We start from the raw sequence: 25,826 nt of genomic DNA on the forward strand, positions 1-25,826 counted from the left end.
ACTGGGTGTCCGTCTCCTCACTTCTACTCCCACAGTACAGAAATAAAACACTGCAGAGCTCACAAATTCTGGGGGAGCAAGCTGACTGATTGATGATTCACCAATGATTGAAGTTTGTTTTGTTAATCCAGAATACTCTAGCCTTTTGATTTTGACCGTTGCATAAAATTACATGAACTGCTCATAATTTCATTCATGTTTACACTCTATTTTTCCCTCAGGTAATATGACTGTAAGATCACATTAGAGAGAGGTACACATAGCAGTTAAAATTTTATGAATCAAAAAAACCTCATATAATGTCCCAATATATGGAAGGCATAATGGAAATCCAATACTAATGTACACCAATCAGCCATAACATTATGACCACCTGGCTAATATTGTGTAGGTCCCCCTTTTGCCGCCAAAACAGACCTGACCCGTCGAGGCATGGACTCCACTAGACCTCTGAAGGTGTGCTGTGGTATCTGGAACCAAGACGTTAGCAGCAGATCCATTCAGTCCTGTAAATTGCGAGGTGGGGCCTCCATGGATCGTGACCCATGACCCTGTCACCGGTTCACCGTTTTTCCTTCCTTGGACCACTTTTGATAAGTACTGACCACTGCAGACCGGGAACACCCCACAAGAGCTGCAGTTTTGGAGATGCTCTGACCCAGTCATCTAGCCATCACAATTTGGCCCTTGTCAAAGTCACTCAGATCCTTACGCTTGCCCATTTTTCCTGCTTCTAACACATCAACTTTGAGGACAAAATGTTCACTTGCTGCCTAATATATCCCACCCACTGACAGGTGCCATGATAACGAGATTATCAGTGTTATTCACTTCACCTGTCAGTGGTCATAATGTTATGGCTGATCGGTGTACATGTATGTGAAAAAGCAGACCGAAATCTATGAAACAGTTTCACAAGGTTTACCCAAAAAAAGTAAAAATAATTAATTCCAAAAAGCAAACATCAGAGTCTGGAGTCGAGCATATGTATCAATGCATATTTTATTTTGAAGGCTTCCGAAGACACAGGATACAACACAGAGGGCAGTCCTCGTACAATATCTCCTTCCCTAAAGCCTCACAGCAAGCCTAAACTATATATGCTTAAAAGAGTACCTAAGCAGTGTCTAAAAGGAAATAATCTCTGTATCAGAGCACATGCAAGGAAAGCAGAAAAACAGAAGCTGGAGAGATATTCAAGTTAGTAAAAGAATGTAAAAATCTGTGAACAATTAACTCCTGAATGACCTGAAGACTGGCTTGGTTTGATACCAGTATTGTGTTGCCTGTTCACTGTTTTCAGTTGAAACAGAGTACTGCTCTGGATCAAAACAAAAGTCCCAAATAGCCAAATAGAGCCAAATACAAATTCCATTCTGCAACCACACACACTTTGGGATATTTTATGAAACAACAATTGTAGTAATAGTACGGTAACAAAAATAACAGTAGGCATTTTAGTACACAATAACCATTTAAATAATTATAAGTCATGACTTGAGGCCAGGAAATATATTTCAGGGGTATACGTTTTCCATAAAGCTCTGGACAGACAATGCTGTGTCAACAGATCTATTTAATCGCATTATTTTGTTGTGTGTACACAGTATTATATTGCAGAAGAGTTGAGTTTCACAAAATTCTGTGAAAAATAAAATTTTGCTGTGGATTTGTAGCATTAAGATTTATAGATTTAATCAAAACATCAAATGTGGATTTCCCAGACATGTTCTAACAATTATTCAGAGCTTCCATTTCCATTTTATTTGTATTATTTATTGATTAAATTGTTAGCAACCAGAATGTGGCAGATATACTATAATGCATTATATAGTAAAATGAAGCATGTTCATGTTTCTTCCTTTGGTGCTCTAAATGCAGAAAGTTAAGCAAAAGCAACAGTAAAATCCAAAAAGTAAGTGTTTGGACTTATTATCAAAGTTGTTGTTGCCTTTTGTGTGCAGATGTCACAAGGGAAGCTGCTTCTTTATCTCAGTGATGATCTTGTCTCGGTTGTTGCGGACATTGCTCTTAGAAGCTGCTAAGAGAACTTCTATCTCCTTTTTGGTGTAATTCTGTAATCTTGCTGTGGTGTAAATTTTCCAAGTCTTCTTGATCTTTTCTGCATCTGAGAGAGGAGCAAATCAAAGAGAGGGTGGTTAGAAGAGTCCTTCTTTGAAACCTGAGACAATGCACTAGACTAACAAACCATAAAATTGCATTTATATTTAATCAACACATAATTAAAGAACTGCTACCCTTCTCTCTCAACTTTTCCATTCTGCAAGAAAAGAAAGCTTTTTCCAGAGGTTTCCTTCCAGCACCTCCTGGAAATTAAACTTATGGCCCAAAACCCTAGTATTTAAAAACATAAAATCTAACTATATATCCATACATAACTATGTTATAATACATTCAAATATATATATATATATACACATCATTTAATGTTTTGCACTATAAATATAAGAAAATTGAATTTGTAAAGTTGTTTTGTAAAGAAGTTGTGTACGTTCTTTTGCTGCGCTGACAAGAAACAGCAATTAGGATGTGTTCTTGACAGTGACTTCCCAAGCAGAACACAAACTAAAACCTCACCATTAACAAAACACAGAATTTCAAATATTATATAATTAATGATTATGGTTAAACCATGTGTGGTGAATTTTTGCCGGAACTCCAGTGTGAGTGAACATAGTATCCACGATCTCACAAAAGATCCTATAAATAAGGCAATTTATTAAGGTTAAATTTGTAAACAGATTATCCTGTGATTTGTGGGGATCACTTCACCCCCAACAGCTTTTCAAATGCTGTAGACGTCACTATGGAGTTTACCAAGAAATGCAGATTAAAAGCTATAACTATACAGCCCATATAAAATGAACAGAACAAAAATCTAACAACAACAACAAAATGCCTGGAAAGTAGAGGGACAGGCCGAGTGTCACTTCAGATTGCGCGCCACTGCACTCATTGCCCTCTGTAGCGTTAAGGGGGGGTGTATTGTGCTTTCCTCAAAGACTTTGTCTTCAAGTAACTACGGTGGAAAATCCTGCTTGTATTTTCTTAAATATCAATGAGTGCTGCATTAAACTGTTTTGTTTGACAATTTTAGATATAAAATCTGTCAACGCCGAGAAATATCTTCTCATTCCTGTTTAACTGTTTAGTCTGAAACTGACACACGTTAATAGACATCTTACTAACCAGTATTGTAGTCAATGTGTTTGTAATTTTGTTTAATGATTTGTGTGTTATCATATGCGATTCCATGTTCTTTGGTCACAGAAGTCTTTGATTTGGTCTTTGATTTGTTGATCTTGAGTGAATTTGAATTAGTTTTCCCTTTTTGTATAACTAGTGTAGTGCTACAATTTATCTTTGTTTTTAATAAATTTGAGAATTTATATCTTTGAAATTGGTGTCTGCGTCAAATTGAGTAGAAATGTAGTTCTACAAGATTCTAGGATTCTTGATAAGGTGATACTTAAATTCACTTCTTTAACTGAAATTTATAAGTGTACCTTACACTACACCTCTTTACCACCAGCTGCCAACAAGAAGCCACGTACAACAGCAAAGCAGTTCATAAACTGGTTATCCCCTAAAGGGGACTGGGTAAAACCCAATTTGATTTATAATTAAATAATTATTAAAACACTGTACTGTACTTTGGGGGTTTTCAGGCCATGGCAGGGAGCAGGGACTCAAACACAGACCTCCCGCACCACACTAGGCCTCTTAGCAAGGCTTCAGAATCGCTACACTACCCCGCTCAGTATTAACGCATCCTCGCCAAGGGTAGATCTTAACTTTTTTTCCCACTAGCCAGCATGACTAGTGGTTCTCGAGTTGTACTAGCCCGCACAAAGTTTCATTAGTCCGCCAATTCAGATCCAGGCATTATTTTAAATTATTAAAAAATTATTTTAAATATGTAGATAATGATTAATCTGCTGCTTCTTTGTGCTCACATTTTGTACGATTTTCTGTTGTATGTGATTGAAATTGACCAGTCCACCCTTGCTTGCCTAAAGTACATTGTGTGACAGTGTGACTGGCTGTAGACTCCCTGCACAGTAGAAAATATATTCAATGACAATATGTTACACTGAAATGTATACTATAATGGGGGCGGGGGGGGGGGTCTTTTCCCACCAGTTATAGAGGGGTAACCAAGATATTTCTCTCAGATCCTTTATCATCCCCACCACAGTTTAGGCCTGGTCAGAATTTTTGTTGAAGTATTTAAGGATTTATAGTTCTCTTGTTTGTGGCTTTGTTTGTACCCCTCCCCCACAATACCACATGTTCCACTGCAACAAACCTACCCAATACCAAATGGCCCATCCCTAACTTGCATAATTTATGGTGTATGCAACTGTGTTAAAGGATTTATACACAAGTTTTCTTCAATTTCATCCAGTACCCCGCCAATACCAAATGGCCCATCCCTAACTCCATAATATCAATCTCTATATCAGGGGTAGTCTATTATTTTGTGTCAGGGTCCACATATCTTGGTCAAGTTATATTCAAGGTCCACACATAAGAGGGGGAAATCACACATTGAAATTAGCCTTTTTGGAGACCTGAAAATACGCAATTCTGAGTCATTTCAAAGTCGAAAAAACATAGCTCAAAATCTCCATGATATCAGGCAGACTTGGACTTAAACATATCTTTGCTTCACAACCATATATCACTAACGCAAACTCACATATCAACCGATATTATGCAGGCAAATTAGACACGGTTTTTGGTGCTTGTCAATCACAGATCTATTTCGGTGGGCCTCTGTAATTGCAACTGGTGAGGTTGCACAACTCTCGATTTGTGTGCCTGCTAGAAATATGTGTCTTCATTGGAAATCAGCTGTTTCCACCGCTGATGTGGGAGTTTCTAGGTGAATACAAGCAATGGCACCGTGCACCCCCCCCCGGTCATGTGCATGCACTTTTATATTTTGGAGGCGAGGTTGAAATGTGTCCACATGACAAACGATCTGCAGTTTAGCTGTTCATTTATAGCAATCAGGAAAACAAACCGAATACAAGTGACGCTCTTGCCCCAGTCCAGAATGTGTATAGAGACGCCAAACCAGGAATCTGTGAGCAACCAACTAACTAATGGGAACACGAGTTCTATATAGGACATCCCATATTAATACGTAACATCCTATTGGCTAATAACCAGGAAGGGCTGCTACTGGGTTCCACACAATAACAAGCACTGAGTGCAACAAACCTCCATAACATTACATAAAAAAAAAAAAACAATCATGATAAGTTAATTAAAATTATCCTCACGGTCCAATCAAAAACGTCTGGCGGTCCAGATTTGGCCCGCGGTCCGCCTATTGACTACCCCTGCTCTATATAATATATAAGTTTGCTTATATCTTAACTTACTGTGTAGCTTATTAATGGTCTATGCAACTGTGTTTAAGGATTTATACACAAGTTTTCTTGTTTTCTGGCTTTGTTTTAGGATTATACTCACGTTTAATGACGCTCTAGTCACACCACAGACCACCTCTGTCATCTGCTGCAAGTGGTATATTTGATTAGATCTTGACGTGCGCGAGTAGTGATTGTTTCCAGTACATTTCTATATAAAATACTACCAGACTAAGGCAGGAGAACACAAACCAAACGCGATTGCTAGCATGTAGTGTACTGAGGATGAAGTTAACGATGTTTCATGGCACAAATCGCAGAAAAATCTATAAATTTCAATCATAACAGCTCTAAAACATTAGATAATATGTACTAATCACACAGACCAGTTCTAGAGAATCTGTGCAGGCTGACAGCAATCTGCACTAGCTATTGGCTAGCAGGCTAGCGTTAAGATCGACCCCTGCTCGTACTACCCATATCTCCCCACTCGAGATGGGTTGCTTCACGCTTGTGGATCTCTGTGGCTCCTGCCCCTGTCGCAGGTTCGGCAAACACTTCTGACACCATTGTAACACTTCGGGGGTTTTCAGGTCACGGCGGGTAGCAGGGACTCGAACCCAAAACTCCCATGCAACTACTTTACCACATCACTAAAAGGCCTGGATCCTTTAGCTTCAGAATACCTTGAGTACCTTGATCAACTAAAAGAAGTGCAATCATCAATCGGTCATCAATTTTACCAGGAAATAAACATATTTTTAAGTCTTTATAACTGTGGAAGAGGAAATCACCATTAATGGTGGCCTCATATCAGAGAAGAAGTGGTGACTGACCTCCACAGTTGACCTTGTTGAAGAGAGGGAAGTGCATCACAGTGGGCGTGTTCTTCCCTCTATAGATGTAGCAGTCAGATGGACAGGCCTTCTCCTCCTCACTCACCTCTGGGATGAATGGGAAGGAAATGTTGTTCTTCTTACTGTACTCTGCTGCTTGGCGGACTGTCTGCAGGACCAGAGAAAGAAGGAGGGAGTGAGGTGGAGAAAGAGGGATAGGATGGGAGGGGAAGGGGGGAGGGGCCATGTGGCTCTTTCACCGCAGATGAGATCACTACTCTGCCTGATACAACACAGCGCAATATGAGCAAAACTGTGAGTTAAAAAAACACCATAGACTCAGTTAAGGCTATGATAAACTTAATGTGATCAACATCAAGCCTGCAACATCACTTGTTTCATAGTCAATTGGTTAATTTATCTTGTGATCTGTGCCCCAAACAAATGCTCCATTTCCCTACATTGTGCAACTATATCCAATTATCAGCACAAAATCAGTCCCATACTATTGGAGTTTTCAGATAAACTGTGAACTAACTTTTCAATTAGATATGACAAGTTTAATCTGCCAACAGATGTAATGAAGTTCATTAGGGACCCGTTCTCTACTGATCCAAGTGGAGACTTCACCATGAAAGCTAAACAGGTGCTGATGCCCCTCAATGAGGGATTCCTCCAGTTGGAGCTGGTGGACATGCAAGTATCAGCTGACCTGATCAGCTGAGTCATGCATTTCAGTCTGTGGGCTGTGTGACATTTTGGACTGAGCATATTATTGCAGAGTGATTCCCAAACATGAGATCTTTGGCCTTTGGCCTATGTTTGGTTCAACATACACATGTGAATCCAGCTTCTCTCATATGAATGTCATAAAAACGAACACTCATTCCTCCTTGTCAAACGTGAATCGTCATCACTGCTTGCGAGTTTCACTGACCTTCTACAGTGAGGGAAAAAAGTATTTGATCCCCTGCTGATTTTGTACGTTTGGCCACTGACAAAGAAATGATCAGTCTATAATTTTAATGGTAGGTGTATTTTAACAGTGAGAGACAGAATAACAACAAAAAAATCCAGAAAAACGCATTTCAAAAAAGTTATAAATTGATTTGCATGTTAATGAGTGAAATAAGTATTTGATCCCTTATCAATCAGCAAGATTTCTGGCTCCCAGGTGTCTTTTATACAGGTAACGAGCTGAGAGAGTGCTCCTAAACTCAGCTTGTTACCTGTATAAAAGATACCTGTCCACAGAAGCAATCAATCAATCAGATTCCAAACTCTCCACCATGGCCAAGACCAAAGAGCTGTCCAAGGATGTCAGGGACAAGATTGTAGACCTACACAAGGCTGGAATGGGCTACAAGACCATCGCCAAGCAGCTTGGTGAGAAGGTGACCACAGTTGGTGCGATTATTCTCAAATGGAAGGAACACAAAATAACCTCAGTCTGGGGCTCCATGCAAGATCTCACCTCGTGGAGTTTCAATGATCATGAGAACGGTGAGGAATCAGCCCAGAACTACACGGGAGGATCGTGTTAATAATCTCAAGGCAGCTGGGACCATAGTCACCAAGAAAACAATTGGTAACACACTACGCCGTGAAGGACTGAAATCCTGCAGCGCCCGCAAGGTCCCCCTGCTCAAGAAAGCACATGTACAGGCCCGTCTGAAGTTTGCCAATGAACATCTGAATGATTCAGAGGAGAACTGGGTGAAAGTGTTGTGGTCAGATGAGACCAAATTCAAGCTCTTTGGCATCAACTCAACTCGCCGTGTTTGGAGGAAGAGGAATGACCCCAAGAACACCATCCCCACCATCAAACATGGAGGTGGAAACATTATGCTTTGGGGGTGTTTTTCTGCTAAGGGGACAGGAAAACTGCACCGCATCAAAGGGACGATGGACGGGGCCATGTACCGTCAAATCTTGGGTGAGAACCTCCTTCCCTCAGCCAGGGCATTGAAAATGGGTGGTGGATGGGTATGGGTATGGGCATGACAATGACCCAAAACACACAGCCAAGGCAACAAAGGAGTGGCTCAAGAAGAAGCACATTAAGGTCCTGGAGTGGCCTAGCCAGTCTCCAGACCTTAATCCCATAGACAATCTGTGGAGGGAGCTGAAGGTTCGAGTTGCCAAACGTCAGCCTCGATAACTTAATGACTTGGAGAGAATCTGCAAAGAGGAGTGGGACAAAATCCCTCCTGAGATGTGTGCAAACCTGGTGGCCAACTACAAGAAACGTCTGACCTCTGTGATTGCCAACAAGGGTTTTGCCACCAAGTACTAAGTCGAAGGGGTCAAATACTTATTTCACTCATTAACATGCAAATCAATGTATAACTTTTTTGAAATGCGTTTTTCTGGATTTTTTTGTTGTTATTCTGTCTCTCACTGTGAAAATACACCTACCATTAAAATTATAGACTGATCATTTCTTTGTCCGTGGGCAAACGTACAAAATCAGCAGGGGATCAAATACGTTTTCCCTCACTGTATGTGCCTACATTTTCTACTCTTACCCAATCAAAAAATTGCAATGTCTCCCATTAGTTGTTAAACACCAGTGTGTTAAAAATAAGAAAAATAAAATATGTTTAGAAGTCCGGTTACAAGGAAAATGTGTGATACATTTTCCTTGTAACCTTTATAAAGCACAAAAAAATTTAAAATGTTAATTCTCCCATTAGAAGGGAAAGACATGTGCATGGTTGTTACCAAAGTGTTACCAATAATAAGTGTAATACAGGAATAAAGGTGCATTATAAGCTTATTCTATTGTTTGCACTGTTTTTTATACTGGTCCTATGAAGAGAAATTATATGTAGAAAATGTCTGGCCTTCCTGACAATAATGTTTTTCAAATCTAGCCCCCGTAAGAATATAGTTCAATAGCCCTGCTGTAAGACATCATACAAAGGTGTTCCAGTGTATTGAACCACACTCTTCAGTTTCATAATGCTTCCTGTACTTATTTGGCATTTTTTGTATGACTATTATTTCAAACAGACACCTGCTGGTGTTTCAAATATACATCTGGTTGCAACAGTCACCATGGAAACAACACCAGCTGATCTTATCCAGGGCAACATATATTTAACATGGTGTTGATCTTGGCAGTTGTTTTTCACTGCACTAGAAGTCAGTATATTAACCAGGAATGGGTCTCCCTCGCTGAAGTCGAAGGACAGGATGAGCTTTACGTTTCTCTCTGCCCTCAGGACCAGTGGGTAAGCACAGTTATTGGACAGGCCAGCGTCGATCAGGTGAATCGTCTCATCTTGAATCAGTTCATCAGGGAGCTCTGGAGAGGGATTGATCAAAACAGACAGGTGTAGGAGCAGCACGGTGCAGAATCACTGTTCTCAGCCCATTCACATATATAACTGCCACATCTATAGGAGAGACAATTGTGCTTTACACTGCATGGTACGTGGACTGGGAAGAGAAATAGAAACCTTAAAGATGTATTACTAAGAGTCCACATTGTTCTAATAAGACAGAAAGTTAACCTCCCCCAGTTTGAGCTATTCACTGTGGTGTTTGAATCCCAGAAATCTGTGTGTGTGTGTCATGTACCGTCTTCTGCCTATTTGCTGAGTTTCTTTTGGGGTTATTCAGAAAATAGCATTAACCTAAATATTCAGAACCCTTCATTATTAGATAGTTTTATACTTTTGGTGTAATATATTTGTCTGTATTGTATGGTACAGTATAAGATAAGATAAGATATAACTGTATTAATCCCCAAAGGGGAAATTAGATAAACAGAGAAATAGATTAGTATAGCACTGTACTGTATTGTATAGTGTGTTTAATATTTCTCTTCTGCATGTAACATTTTATGGCATTATAATGTACTCACCTGGGTGCAGCAACTCACGCATGAAGTTGAACTTTGTTCCCCAGATCCATTTCGTATACAGGGTGCACATCTTCCTCAGTAGCTTCCTACCTTCAACATCATTATCTTGAAAAGTGCCCAAAAACAGTGAGTGAGCTATATTAAGTGTAATCACTTGAATCCTCTGACAAATTGTGCCTCTCTTCCCCTCAATCTTAATCTCTTAAGGTCTATTTAGGACATTATATATATATATTAAGATTGAGGGGAAGAGAGGCACAATTTGTCAGAGGATTCAAGTGATTACACTATATATATATATATATATATATATATACAGTGGTAGCAACACCGGGCTATGGTAGAGCCACCCCCCACCCACAATGAAGAATGGTATGTGCACAAGTGTTTTCACAGGTTTATATTATATGTATGAGGTGGAAAATACACAGCTGTATACTATGTTTCCCTGTACTGCATAAGACACAATTGAAACTCACTCCATTATATAAACCTGTGTTGGTGTGTTTTGCCCTAGAAATCACAGACGTAGGTATAGGGGGGACACGTGCCCCCACCCCCAATGTTGAGAGAGGTGAAATTGTCTCCACAATATTGTCTGTTCGGTAGGGGTGGGCGGATCGATCCCAAAATATCGATACTACAGATACTATGTCTCATTTTTGAAGATCGATTCTAGCGTCAACGGGATCGATACCAGTTTCATTTTGTCTCTTCTAGGTTGTACCCATTTCATCAAAGAGTAGACCTGTCACTAAGCGCAAACAATGCTCCGCTGTCTTGATGCATCTCAGCGCTTCTCCAGCTGCGCTGCTGCTGCGTGTCTGCGTACTCAAATAACGCGCATGCGCGGCGCACCCTTACGACAGGTGTTCAGTCGAAACATCCTACCCGTCAAGTTGTCCTACGTAGTGCTAATATTTGCATCATTTTTGTTAGGATTTTGGGTGAGTTATTACATGCATTTGTTTTTGTTAAACTTAATTTTTAAAGCATATATGTATAATTGCAAAAGCATGATATTTAACATATGTCATTGGTATTTAGTTGTTTTGGTTCTAAATCTAAAACAAGAGCGGATTATGTGAACAAGTAATCTGGTGAGTAACTTTCTACATTTGTATAATTTGCAAACTGCAAAATAGTCAAACTACTGAGTAAAGCTCGGTTAATGTTTTGTATTCATATGCACAGTACATAATGCACGTTGCAATACAGTGTTTCAATCCAAAAGTGTCAAATCGCGGTTTGCGCCTCTTCCCCACTCGATGTTGTCGCCACTGTTTGTGTTAGAACTGCCTACCTGACATACAGTATACAATGAAAGCAATATCGTGGGCTCATTACAATATACTAGGTTAAATGATTTAAGATCTGTTTGCACCATGTTTATCTCTGATGTCAAAAGTGATTTGCCACAAGGGCTGACATTTTTGCATTCTATATTAACAAGTAGGTCTTGTTTGGGATATGAAATTAGCGCGCAAACCCCACCCCCAGACCCACCCCCCGCTCCTCCCAAAATCTATGTCCCCCTAAACCCTGAAACCAAACCTACAACCATGCTAGAAATATAGACAAAGGAAAGAGTTTAACCCCCTAGCTTGCACAGACACATGTGGCCTACAATTTGGGCAAGCATTTAACCCCTTCCTATGAAATACAGCTGCCCCCCTAGCAGCACATTACTCCTTGTCTCTGTCTATCTTTTAGTGATGGTGTTTTGTTGGTGTTCATAGTTCAACCTATTATCCTATCTTTTAAGTTGCTTTGCTGATAGATCTATGAAATCAATAAAACAGATGACAATCACAAAAGCTTGAATATAGGCCCACACACAATGTCCCTTTAAATTACCTTTTTTTATGTACTTGCCTTGGATTGTTCCACACACAAAATCTGTGATTTCAGAGACTAAAATGTTTTGCTCCTCATCGATTTTCTCCTCCCATGTTTCGAAAATGTCCGACATCAGTTTATAGCCTTCCCCTGTACATGGGGAGGGGGGCAATATCACATCAAACAAACATTTATAGAGAGTGACAAATGTATACTCAATTAAAATAGAATCATTAAAAAAACACTAACGAACAACACAGTTGGAATTACACCTAATGTAGCAGACGGCAAAACATAAAAAACACATTATTAAAGGTGAAGAAGCGTTGTGATGCATCTGAAGAATATAGCCACTGATAATGCTACTGTGGTTGAACAGTAACATTGTCACCATTGTCTACCCATTACCTGAAACTTTAATAAATATCAAGTGTCACTTATTATTTTACCTGCATAACCTGCAGTTCAGTTTCTTGAACCTTTTGTTTTAATTATAATACTTTTCTCAATTGTTTTACATTTTAGACAACATCCTGTGAAGGTGGAAAATCATCCTGTCATTGTGTGGTCGCTTTATTACCACAACATAATTTGGTTGGCTGGATTAACACTTTGCAAGGGAAAAATCTGTGAAATAAATATACATGTACAAACTGTCAAAAGCCATAGCCTGATATCCCCTTGGGAAAAACAGAACTGAAGGATCCATTTTGGTTACAGGTTACGTGATGAGTTCTTACCTTCCTGGGTGGCCATTAAGGAGTGGAGAATGGATTTGCAGTCTTTCCCAGAATGAAAGGCCTCATGTAGCTCGAGCAATAGGAAGACTGCAGTGCAGTGCTTGCAATCACAGTGAACCCCTGTCAGTGAGAGAGGAGGGTAGAGGTACAAATACACTAAAACGACACTTTCAATGCATTGAGTTTGATTCAAATTGAGCCAAGCAGTGGATGCCATCAAAACAAACAGCCTTGTCTGGCAGTAAATAAAGTCATGTTTTGTCAGAATTAATTCAGTGACTACTGTTTGGACATCTGCTAAGAAATAAACAATAGTAAATGAAATCCATATTGTCCTGTAATCGCTTTCTACAGCCATGGTAAAGCAGGGTAGTCTTAATCTACAGTAAGCTCACAGATGTTTTATACCATTTGCTCCCTCCCTCTGCCCACTTTGTCCTTCTTTGCCTTTGTCCCATAATGGATGAGAATTGTTAAGTCATTTGTAGTAATCTGCATGTGAAAACTTGATTAAATGTACAGCTTCTTGGAAAGTTATGCACACTGAAGACTCCATCTTTGCTGTATACCTGAGGGCAGTATCCTAAAGCTAGCCCAACAAGCTGTATATGGAGAGATCCAGCCCTGTGTTATAATTTTTGGACACTGACCCAATTGTTATTTGTGTATTGAATTAGTAAATAAAAGTTCCTTTCCTGGAGCGTCCCCTGTCCATCTCATTCCATTTCATATTTCAGCTGAGGCCCACATAACAATATAAACCACACCAGCACTAAGTAAGTAAGGTTTTCTGAAGAAATGAAGCTTCATCATCCCAGAGCCTCACCTTTCTCAAAGGACATGATCCTGTTTTCTAACTCAACTGTTCCCCCTCTGAAGATGGAATGGATTATCCAATCTGTAACAGGAAACCTTTCATTAGAACACAGGCTAGCTACACCAACATATGCTTTCACTTAGTATAACATACCTAAATGAGGGGTTGGACTTCGGGCTAGACCAAATCAAATTTTTGACCTAGCAGCTAAGCACAAACTTATGTTTAATTTATTGTCAGAAACCACTTTCTACTAGATATAAATTAAGACACGATAGGGTACAAGTTTGAAATATTTAGGATTCTTGGCAAGGTCAACGTTTTGATTTGATCTAAACTCATAAATTGGCTTATCAGAGCTTTTTCACTGTTTTAAACAGACGAAGATCAAGTTAAATACAAAATGATATAAATCACTTGAATTCTCAAGCCCGTAGGAATAGGGCTGAGAAGTACTGAGCTTTATCACAGACCAGATTCAAAACACTGAAGTCTATACCAAACATGACCTTTATGTGTTGGAACTCTTAGGAGGCCCAGATTTGTTAATGTTTTTGTATTATTTTAACATTGTTTCTTAGAATCAGTACCTATCATAAATTTAATGTTGTGTCTCATGTTTCCTATGGCACTGCCACACAGTCCTGGAAAGAAATAGAAAGAATAGTGAGAAAACAGTGATGGAAATAGCCAGGGCTGAGCAAAATCTTCTATTAAAACATCACTATATTTTTTAATATAACAATCAATAAATCGATCTAGAACAAGAACATAATCTTGCATTGTACCATGCATTTTGTAATATCAAAACAGAATTCAAAATGACATTGGATTAAGTTTGAATCCTACCACTGCCACCAACTGTAACACAAATAAATAAAAAGTTGGTAAGGCAGATTTGTTTAATTTATAGAAAAATAAACAGAAATATTGTTAAAACTCTACATTGACAGCATGAACACGATAAGGGGAAAAGAAAAGCGTTAAAGGCAGTGATTGTTATAGTCACAGTACTACCCCTGTTATCCCAGTTCCTTCCTTTTATAAATTAACCCCAACAACCAAATTACCCTTGGTGCTGTATAGCAACATAAGGCTCTGTAACTTCCTGCCACAAAGGAACTGATGGTGCAGGTGCTCAAGGAGACACAAGGTGTAACCAAACAACACTATTACAATACAACAAACAAAATACCAACAGAACACAATCCAAGGGTACAAACACAACAAACACATTTAAATGAACATGGAATTCACTTCTGAATACCGCCTCATTTTGAAAAAGTGTAGTCTAATACATTGTCCACCTCATTCCTTTCTCTTCTCCATGTTGGCCTGGACATCACATCAGGTAATTCATGTATTCCTCATTTAATTCATTCTAGTAATGAAGGAACATTATTCTGTTACGCCTGGAACAAGACTGTTGTCCTGACCATGTGACAAATCAGCATCACATACTGAATAGAAGGGTGATGCAAAAGTCTATGTTTGCAGTATAGTGTGTTTCTGCAGCAGAGTGTATTTTGCTACATATTAAGATACACAATATCGGGCTGGCCAAGTGTCAGCACATATCAGTTCATTAGGCAGAACATTTTGTAGTTAAATGTGATGGCTTAGGACACTGCACTGACTAGCAATGATTTTGGACTGCATTGTTGGTGGCTATTTTCCAATTTAAACGTTTCACAAGTTTGTATTTCCCCTGATTTAGATACATGAGTTAGAAAAGAGGTAGAGACCTTGCAGGTACAGCATGTCCATCTCCTTTTTCGATTCAGTTATTTCTCCTGCCATGAGGCGGCTTCCAAACACTGATGTGTCTACAAAGGCACCATAACCAGGGTACCCAGCTTCATGGCGTGTGAACTCGAACCAAATTCCTTTGAGGAGCAGAGAGAGATAGATAGAGAGAGAAATGTGGCGGGGAGAGAGAGGGACCAGAGATAACATGCACATGGATTACCACTTTTACTGTCTGTCTGTCTTGGCTCTCTCTTTTACCCTTGTTCTCTTTACTCTTTACTTCTGATTGGGCAGGGAAGATGCACTGGTTCAAAAGTCAGTAAAGCCATAGGAATAAAGGGTCTGACGTGACGATAGCTGGCATGTACTGCCATATATTTTTTAATGTATACCAACATATACTAACCTATACATGCATCACTGCCTTATTTCTTATGAATACAGCAGTAATATTTACAGGTGACTTTATCCCCGGGGACCTGCTAACTGTGTGGGTTTTACCTTTGTCATATTGATCTTTGTTGTTCAGTCTCCACTTGTCCACAACTGCATAGATTGGGTAGGGATTCACCATGGTCTCATCTGTGTTACTGGAGAGATGCAGCTTGTCCTCCTGGAAAACAAAAAAGACATATCCATTAACAAGTCTGGAGAAGCAGGTCTTTCGGCCTATATTATTTTATTATTATTATTATTATTATTATTATTATTATTATTATTATTATTATTATTACTACTACTTCTAATTAATAATACATATATGTGTAGTTTGCATCCTTGTCTTACTCAATTTCAAAACTTGGTCACATGATGGCGTTAGAGGTCAATAAGGAATTGCATAATATATGTGGTTCAATGTGAAAAGCTCATATTCTGATTGGTGTAGAGCAGTTTTGTATCCCATCCACCCTAAAAGTAGGACATGGGTCAATAATGCATACAACATTTGGCATGTACCTTGGTTTTGGAGAAGATCATTTGTGAAAAACATATACAAAAATGCAATATGCAAAACCGTAAAAGCGGTTAAAGTTTTGTTCTGGTGTCAAATTTCCTAGAATGAAAATATGCAATGTTTTTGTGCATATCCACATGCCTTTTGCAGATTTGATAAATAACTGTTCCTGTGTCACTTTTGCAGAGTTTCAGTATACTGGGCTCTATAGTACCAGATAAGTAACCATTTTAACATGTTCACATGTAGAATGATCTAATATGGCACCAAAACCATGAACCCCATCATAAAAAAACATGAGAAACATCAAGTTTATAAATGCGCACTGCGCATCTCCAACCAGCATCTACACCACGTGACTTTGGTATATATTTTTTTTCTGCTATGTGAAATATTTTTTCTGGTATATGATATATCCACTTTGGTATACGATTTTATTTCCTTCTATGTGAAATATCCACTTTGGTATATGATATATCCATTTTGATATATGATTTTTAGTTTTTCTGCTATATGATATATCCACTTTAGTATATGATATATCCACTTTGGTATATGATTTTTTTTCTGCTATATGATATATCCATTTTGGTATATGATATATCCATTCTGGTATATGAATTATTTTTTCTGCTATATGATATATCCACCTTGGTATATGATATACACATTTTGGTATATGATTTATTATTTCTGTTAATTTTGAATTGAACGGCCCCTCATACTGAACTGCCTCTAGAGCAGCGGTATCTTTCTTGAAGTGTGGAGCCCAGAACTGCACACAGTATTCAGATGAGCTCTAACTAGTGCATTGTACAGTCTGAACATTACTGCCCTTGTTTTAAATTCTACACTTTTGACAATATACCCTAGCATTCTGTTTGCCTTTTTTATTGCTTCCCCACATTGTTTGGATGGGGTAAGTATTGAGTCCACATAAACTCCTTAATCTTTCTCATGCATTACTTCTTCCAGTTCTATTCCTCCCATAGTGTAATTATAGTGGACATTTTTGTTACCTGCATGTAATACCTTGCACTTGTCCACATTGAATTTCATCTGCCAGGTGTCGGCCCACAACTGAATGTTATCTAAGTCCCTTTGAATAGCCTGTGCTGCCAAGATTGTATCTGCAGAGCCACGTTTTTTAGTATCATCTGCAAATTTGACAAGTTTGCTAACTATCCCAGAGTCCAGATCATTAATATAGATTAGAAAAAGCAAAGGCCCTAATACTGATCCCTGTGGAACTCCACTGACAACCTCACTCCAGTTAGAGGCAACTCCTCTAATTGACACCCTCTGTTTCCTATACATCAACCAGTTCATAATCCATCTGCTTACATTACCCTGAATGCCTGCAGCTTCCAATCTGAGGATCAGTCTTTGGTGTGGAACCTTATCAAAACTTTCTGAAAATCTAAGTATATCATATCATATGCTTTCACATGATCTACAGCTGCAGTTGCATGTAATTGCAAATAAATTAGTAAGACATGATCTGCTTCGTCTAAACCCATGTTGACTATCTCCAAGAATATGGTGTTTAATGTATAATCATTTTTTCCAAAAGTAGTGCAGATGAGACTGATTGGTCTGTAATTTCCTGGCTCAGTTTTGTCCCCTTTCTTGTGGATTGGTATGACATTTGCATTTTTGCAAACAGTTGGCACATCCCCTGTTCTGAATTTCAATTGGACTATTTTAGTTAGCGGCCTATAAATAATTTTCCTAATTTCTATTAAGTACTGTTGGAAATATATGATCTGACCCATTTTTTTTTGTTTTTAATTCTGCTAGTCCCTTTAGTACCTTCTCCTAATTTCTCCTGATATATCTTAAACTTTGACTGGACTGATTGTTAACCTGTGGCATGTTATCTGTTTTTTTCTTTTCTAAAAACTTCTGTAAAATACTAATTTAGAACATTTGCCACATCTTGTTTGTTTTCCAAGATAATTAAATGTTTAGCTGTTTCACTTCTTCCTTTATTGGCCTATTGTTGTCATAGTATTGAAAAAAGCCCTTTGTATTAGTTTTAGCTCCAAGAGGTATATTTCTCTCAATTTTCCTCTTTGCTTTATTGATTCCTCTCTTAACATGTCTTTGCAGTTCTATATATTCTTTGCATTTTGTTTTGTCTGTATCCCTTTTGTATGCCCTATACAACATTTTCTTTCTCTTGATATGTTTTTGTATATTTCTATTAAACCATTTGGGCCAGTGTTTTTTGGTCCTCAATTTGCTAAGTTTTGGTATAAATTTCTCCTGAACCTCTAGTAGTATATTCTTAATATATAACCATTCATTTTCTACTGAATATGTATCCAGTGTGCTCCAGTCTATCTTATTCTAAAATTGTAGACCATGGTTTTAGACTTGGTCTTTCTTTTTGGAAAGTATGCATCAAAGCTAATCATATTCTGATCACAGTGTGCCATTGGTTCTCAAACTAGTGTCCCTTTGACTCTATCTTGGTTGTTTGAAAATATCAAATCAATGCATGCGCTTTCTCTGGTTGGTTCCCTGACAAATTCAGTTAGAAAGCAGTTATTTGCCATCTCAACTATTTCTATTTCTGCTTCCGTAGTTCCAACCGGGCTTTCCTAGTCTATGGGAAATTGAAATCCCCCATTATAACAGCCACATCCTTGCTACATGCAGTCCTGATTACATTGTGCAATGCAACACTCATGTAGCTTTCACATTGCACAGGAGCAGTCACCACCTGCCCAACCAATACAGCTAGGAGCGGGTAACAGCAAGCTCAACTGGTGCTGTGAACAAAGGAACTATATACAGAGTGGGGCAACACAGACCAACTCGAGTGCCCTCCGCTAATGACAGGAGGAGAATCTCTCACTCACTTAACAAAGTAAGGAGCAGACAGCTCTACTATACAGTAACAAACTATATATACAGCAGGGGGGCAGGAACCAGCTCTTGCACACTCCATGCAGCACAGTAGCAGTTGCCACCTGCTCTCTTAGCACAACTAGGAGAGGGGGACAGCAAGCTCTGCTATGTTGTAACAAACAAACTATATACACAGCAGAGGAACAACAGCCAGATCGAGTTCCATTCCAAACAGAATGTTAGGGTATATTGTCAAACGTGTAGAATTGAGAACAAGGGCAGTGATGTTCAGACTGTACAATGCACTAGTTAGAGCTCATCTGGATACTGTGGACAGTTCTGGGCTCCACACTTCAAGAAAGATATCGCTGCTCTAGAGGCAGTTCAGAGGAGAGCAACCAGACTTATTCCAGGTCTGAAGGGAATGTCCTACTGAGAGACTGAGGAACTGAACCTTTTTGGGAACATTTAAAAATAGACTGGATAGGATTCTTGAATCACTTAGTTATTAATGGACACCAAACGAGCATGATGGGACGAATGGCCTCCTCTCATTTGTAAACTTTCTTAATGAAATGCTGTTTGATTTATATATTTTTGACTCCATGGTTAAATCCTTTGCAGTTTCTTTTGAACACATCAATTTATAAAAATTACCATTTGTCCTAATCGTAATTCGTTTTTATTTTTCTAATTAGTCAAAGTGGGATTTCTTGATTTCTAAATTGCTAATTTAGTTTGAATTGCTGTGCGGACATTTAGAGCATAGCAGATGAATTACAACAGATTTTTTTTTTTGCAGAAGATGCAGGGCACTAATGATTACACGTTGAAGAGAAGCAGTTACAGAATAGTGAAAGTGACAGAAAAGTCCCATCATCATTATTTTAAGTTACTATATGTATTGTAAGATGTTTACTAGTTGAGAGGTGTTTGGGTGCTGTTGGACAGATATTCATGGACACAGGATTTCTCATTTAGTTTCCTTTTCTGGAGTGTGGCAGGCAACAAAAGAAACAAAACAAAGTCTTACAATCTGTGGATATAATTCACTTGTTTCCCCAAACTACAAACAAAAACAGGTTGTACCAAATAAACTCTGGGCAATTTACTATTCAAGGACCTCGCAGAGAAAAACAGACAAAGAGACACATCTAGGAAAAGACGTGTGACCAGACTGACAGACAATGTTTTACCTTTTTCACAAAAGAATAAACCAAAGTGCCAGCCCAGAAATCTGTCAGAGAACAGTTCTCATCCCACGCGGCCTCCGTGATTCGCCCCAATATTTTCAAAAATGAAACTTTTTCACTTGTGAGTGTTTTCACCATCTTCTTCTCTGTCTCCTCCACTTGAGAGGACCATTCCTTATCCTTGTACAAAGCTGACATACACCTGTAACCAAATGCACAGGCACACAGAGAAACACACCCATCAGAGCAGATCTTGTTCATGTGACTGTAGGCTGCACACTCTGCTACACATGCCATTGCTCAGTACAAACCCCCCTGCCGACTCACCAGGTGGATCCCGACACTCCACACAGGTACAGAATTGAGTCCAGCAGGTTCTGAGTCTTCATCTCACTCAGCGTCCCCATCAGAGACACCATGGCACGATTCCCCCCCCCAGAGCCCAACACCGCGATTGTGGGCACGCGAGTCTGAGGAAGAGACAGCAAGAAGAAAATCACTGGGAGTCTCACACACTCAGGTTACATACATACATATATACAAACTTATACAGACACTTGTGTGTGCAATGAAAACGTAATAAAAAATTAACATTATAAACTGACAAACAATACTTTTTGGATACACAGACCAGTGGTATATTTGGTAAATAAACAAAGAGAAGTTTGGAGGCAGATTGGGATTGCTTTTGGTCTGTTTTTCACAGTAGTTTCATAATCACATAGAAATTCAGTTCCCATTTTCAAATGCCCATCTACACTCCATCACAGAAAGTACCAGATCACACCACTCCACACAAAAATGTAGACGTGTGCTTCACAATGCATACCGCATCACAAGGAATAGATAGTTTCTGTAGGCACTTGATTACTGTGGCTTGTCTCTGCTGAACAGATGCCACCTCCTTCTCACAGAGAGACTTGGAAACTCTGACAGTTTTTCTGAAAGAAAGAGTATCTGATAGTAATTACAGGCATATGGCAACCCCCCCATCCCCCACCCTCTGTAATCTCTGTAATCCAGTACATTATCCCATAGAGAACCAACAGCTAAATTAAAACAACAACACAAACAAGCTAAATATGTATAATATTTCAGCACTACAGCAAACAGTATTCACTGTTTTCCTTTAGAGAGACAAAATGTTTTATGTAAAGACATTTTGGGTGCTACTGAAGTAGAGCTGTTCATGTTTGAATTTGCATCTTCTAAACGTTGGCCACAGAAAATTATATTAGGCATTGATCACAAGAGGATGATTGTGTGCAGGAATAACACTCAGTGGTAACTAAACAATCAAAATACATTAATTAGCATAGTTGTTCATGATTTAAAAAAGAAGATAATGAAGAAAAAGGAAATTCTCTGAAATTTTCAACAATTATGTCCTTTCCCACCCCAAACAGATTTCCAGGAATCTTGTTTATTACACCAGAAGCATATATACTTTATTTATATACTTTCCCTCACTTTCACTTCTTCTTAGGCTTTCTTCAACGCCCATAGTTTTGATACCTGTGCTGATAAATGGCCAGGTAACCGACCTGCTCAGACCACCTGACAGCCCACCAGTGGAGACTACAGCCCGGCTGGTTGCTTACTTCCTCAAAACAAACAACTAAAAACAACTTGATATCTGGATCCCTCAAATCTATGCCAGTACATGTCCAGAAGAACCGTTCCTAAAGCGAGATAGAGCGGATCAATAGTTTATCTCTTACCTACACAGTGTACTAGGGGTTGTGTTTTATTAATAGGGACAACAAAAATGGTTGACATTCAAATAAATTACAACTAATGCAAATTACCAAATTATTATCTTCTGACGAACTGGGTCATCTGTTTATCTCATATATAGAAAATTAAGGGCTTAGCCTCAGCAATGTCATTTTGTATTTAGTATTTAGTATTCTGTATAACCTGATACATTTACAGGCTTCCAGCATTCTCCAAAGCAGACAAGCAGTCAATGTCTTCTGATAGCTGATACAACCAATATCCCAGCCCTGCTGCTTTAAGACATTCTCTTGCCTTATTTTTGAAACACAATGACTCAATTCAATAGTCTAAAATATCTTCTCTTTTAAGGTTTGGACTTTTCTTGGACCTTTTTTTCTGAGCTTTTACCAATTCTTCAGTATCACTCCATGCTTCCAACAGACCTTGAAGGTCTCCCCTTTTTTCCTCATGATCGTAATTCACAGAGGAATACAATCTGGTGATTGTCTGGGTTCTGCGGTCCCAGAGCTCAATTGTGGGTAGGCCAACCCATTCTACAATATGTGTCTATATGTGAGTGGATAAGTCCTGGCCGGTTGCACAAAAGGTCTAAAATGCTTTTAAGACCATTTTGTAGGTCTTAATCTTAAATTTAAGCCCAAAATAAATAGGCCTGTTGCACAAACCAAATTAGAATCAGTTTGGTCTTAAATTTAAGTAATTTTTAAGTCTACCCTACACCAGGCTTACATGGGAAAAGGTATCTCTTGCTATAGAAACTGACATGAAACCAACATGGCAGCACATATGCCAGGTAATTTCGATTTTTTATATGAAAGGGCATTTCATCGAGAGATGAATAGCACAGGAGAATGCAAAAGCTCTAAAAAATAAATAAATAGATACTTAACTACATACAAAGTAATGGAAGTTTAACTAATAATAATTGCAACTAATTTGACACTGAAATGTTTAATGTAATTAATAAAAACTGTATTAATACTTTAGGTGAACTATTACAATATCAATTCAAATCTATTATCTAGTATCTATTATAACGAATGACAACTGTATTAACAACCAACAACTCTTATTAAATTACAATAATACTTTTCTCCTTCCCCTTTTAACTCGAATCTTGCCATTTTTAACTTTAACATTTTCATTTCTAGATCACGTTTTTCCCTTTACAACAAAAGATTTCCCTTCTGTAGCTCCAACACTTCAACGTAAAGGTCCTCTTTGAACCTAGTTTTTCTTTATTTCGTTTAAATGGGGCTGACGTGTTCAGAATCTGCAATTAAATAAGTACATGTCCTGTTGTTATGTAGTCGGTAAAACAGCTGTAAAATAATCAATATATATTAATAATTGTAACTATACAAATAGGCATACGTTAAAATGGGTATTTGTATTAAACACCACTCCAAAACAATACGCATTTATGTGATGCATTTATATATTTTTAATATAACAACTGTGAGGTTTGCCGACTGGGTTTGCACAAGCTGTCACTATCTAGAGCAAAAGCAGAACGTGTCGCCCCCTCGACGTGCTTATTAGACGTAGATGTCAGCCAGTGGTGTGTATAAAAACCACTTGTTGAACTCGTAAAAACGTAGTATACACTTTCCATTTAAACATAACATGAACAGTGACGCAAAACAAAGTGCCTTAAAAAACTAATTTTAAAATACATTTACAGTGCGCACTACATTTGCGTTTTGTGTTATTTCATTCCAGGCTTTATTTTTGTCAGCATTGCCCCCCTCATGTGTCCGTTTTCGTATGATTAGTATCTCAACTATCGCAAGTTATTCATCTTCTGTGAAATTTGTATTTTTCACTTTACAAGCAGCCATTTTTGTTTACGTTCTTCACAAAAATAATAAGACCAGACTGAAGTCTGATTTCCTTTGTGAAACCATTCCCACCATTTCCCCTTGAGAACCTGACAATCAGTTAAGACATGGTATGAATTACATGACACTGTGTAATTATCACCATCAATAATGTCACCCAAACTTCCTGAAAGCTGCTGATTGAAAAGACATGCTAAAGAATTATCTGTCTGTTTTTTTTTCCAGAGCAGATTCACTTCCTTGATCTTTTCAGAATCAGACTTGAGTCCTGATCCTGCTCAGGGGCACCATCAGAAATCGACCCATCTTTTAAACCAGCTGAGCACTGATCTGATTCGGACAACACAACTTGGCTCAAAATCAAACTCTGATCACAGAGCCTGGATTTAGTACAACCAGTCCCAGGAAGTGTGCAGAGTTGAGAACCATGGATTCAGTAGATTATTCTGTAACCTTAGAGTAAATGAACTACAATCCCTTTCCTTAATTTCGGTGTGTACTCTCTGCACTTTTAGTGAAAGCTAAACTGGTTGACACTGGTTTGAGCTATTAATGAAGAGCAAAAATAAGATATAAGTTTACCAATAATAACTTTATATAAAAGTATATGCCAGTTAGATTGAAGCCATATCTTAAAATTGTCTTTAAATGTATTATTATTATTATTATTATTATTATTATTATTATTATTATTATTATTATTATTATTATAAACAACAATCCTGGACACTATTATCACAAAACAATGTTATTCAGAATGTTATTATTTTCTAGGATTATCTCATTTAAAAAAAGCAATAGCAGACATACACACCACTATATAAAACATCATAATTTGGATCCATACTGTACCTCTGAGTTTGAACATTAAAACAAAACACAATCAAACAAACAAGTATTTCTTAACAATAGATCATTTAGACATACTCACCTCCTGGAAGTAGGGCTTTTCTCCTGTAAGAGCATTCAGAAAAAATAACAAATCACCTTCCAAACTGTCATTCCCTGTCTACATCATTGTAAACATATATATACAAGACCTGCCTTACTGTTATAAATGAAGAAGGCAAAAAAGTGATTGACTAGCATTGCCTGCAAAGCAATTGGCTCCATAAAAAGTGTTTGACAGTTACTCTAATTATCAATGCCAGCACTTCAAATCCTGTGTGGCTGTAGTTTGCCCGGAGAAGGAGCAGGTTTAGAAATAACGTGAGTGGGAGCAGTGCATACGTATCACATTGTGACTTAGGAGTGAAGGCTGGCTAAATGATGGTCAAGTGTCTATCATATGGAGCCATTTCATGAAAAGAAATAATGAAATATAACAAAATACGTGATGCACACAATTAATTCCTTTATAACAATATAAAACTCAATTTATGGCCTATGCAACAACGATTCCGTGCCAAATTTCAATTTGATGATCAATGCAGTTGAATTGTTAAGAATTCTGATTGATCCATCAATAAAACAAATTAATTGTTACACCCCTAATAACCAGTTTGCTACAGTTAATATTTAATTCTCAAAGTTTACTTACACTTAGTAATTATATCTGCTTTGTCCCTACTGCTCATAGCTCATCAGCACACCTGTGCTCATGCTACTTCTCAGCTACCCCAGTACAGGGATCTTCCACTGAATTTTTGACCATACCATGTTTTTTATAACATACTTTTTAATATATATATATATATATTGTGACAACCATATTTCTGCCACAAATAAAATAACAATAATCATACATTAATACATGACCAGTCCTGAGGTTTTCTAACATATTTTGCACAGAACTGCACACCAGGAAAAGTAGCAATAAAAAATACATCTGAAACTGAATTATCTATGATATATCTATGATGTATCTATGATGGTAATCCTGATGTTAAAACCCCAGCTACCTTCTGGTTGTCCATTTCATCCAGTGTCAGTCAAGAGCTTCTGCTGTTGCCTTGCTTCAGTGGACCTGTTAAAGAGATGGTACAGG

At 38.2% G+C, this 25,826-nt stretch overlaps 1 protein-coding gene across 2 annotated transcripts; it reads right to left on the reverse strand.

Moving 5' to 3' along the window:
• Nucleotides 1–984: 984 nt before the first annotated feature.
• LOC136764563 (cytosolic phospholipase A2 gamma) lies at nucleotides 985–25,826 on the reverse strand. 2 transcript variants are annotated; one of them, XM_066718729.1, is made up of 15 exons: nucleotides 25,741–25,826; nucleotides 24,771–24,793; nucleotides 21,088–21,199; nucleotides 20,586–20,728; nucleotides 20,262–20,460; nucleotides 15,756–15,867; nucleotides 15,251–15,391; nucleotides 14,096–14,149; nucleotides 13,515–13,586; nucleotides 12,689–12,808; nucleotides 11,985–12,098; nucleotides 10,110–10,214; nucleotides 9,400–9,548; nucleotides 6,239–6,407; nucleotides 985–2,128 (listed from the first exon to the last, which is right to left on the reverse strand). In XM_066718729.1, exons 1-15 carry the CDS (start codon nucleotides 25,753–25,755, stop codon nucleotides 1,968–1,970), a joined length of 1,689 nt encoding a protein of 562 aa, XP_066574826.1. In that variant the 5' UTR covers nucleotides 25,756–25,826; the 3' UTR covers nucleotides 985–1,967. The 2 variants fall into 2 exon arrangements, with proteins under 2 accessions (XP_066574826.1, XP_066574825.1); XM_066718728.1 differs by having other exon boundaries at nucleotides 11,967–12,098.

Source organism: Amia ocellicauda, chromosome 12, assembly GCF_036373705.1.
Source record: "Amia ocellicauda isolate fAmiCal2 chromosome 12, fAmiCal2.hap1, whole genome shotgun sequence".
Classification (NCBI taxonomy): Eukaryota; Metazoa; Chordata; class Actinopteri; order Amiiformes; family Amiidae; genus Amia; species Amia ocellicauda.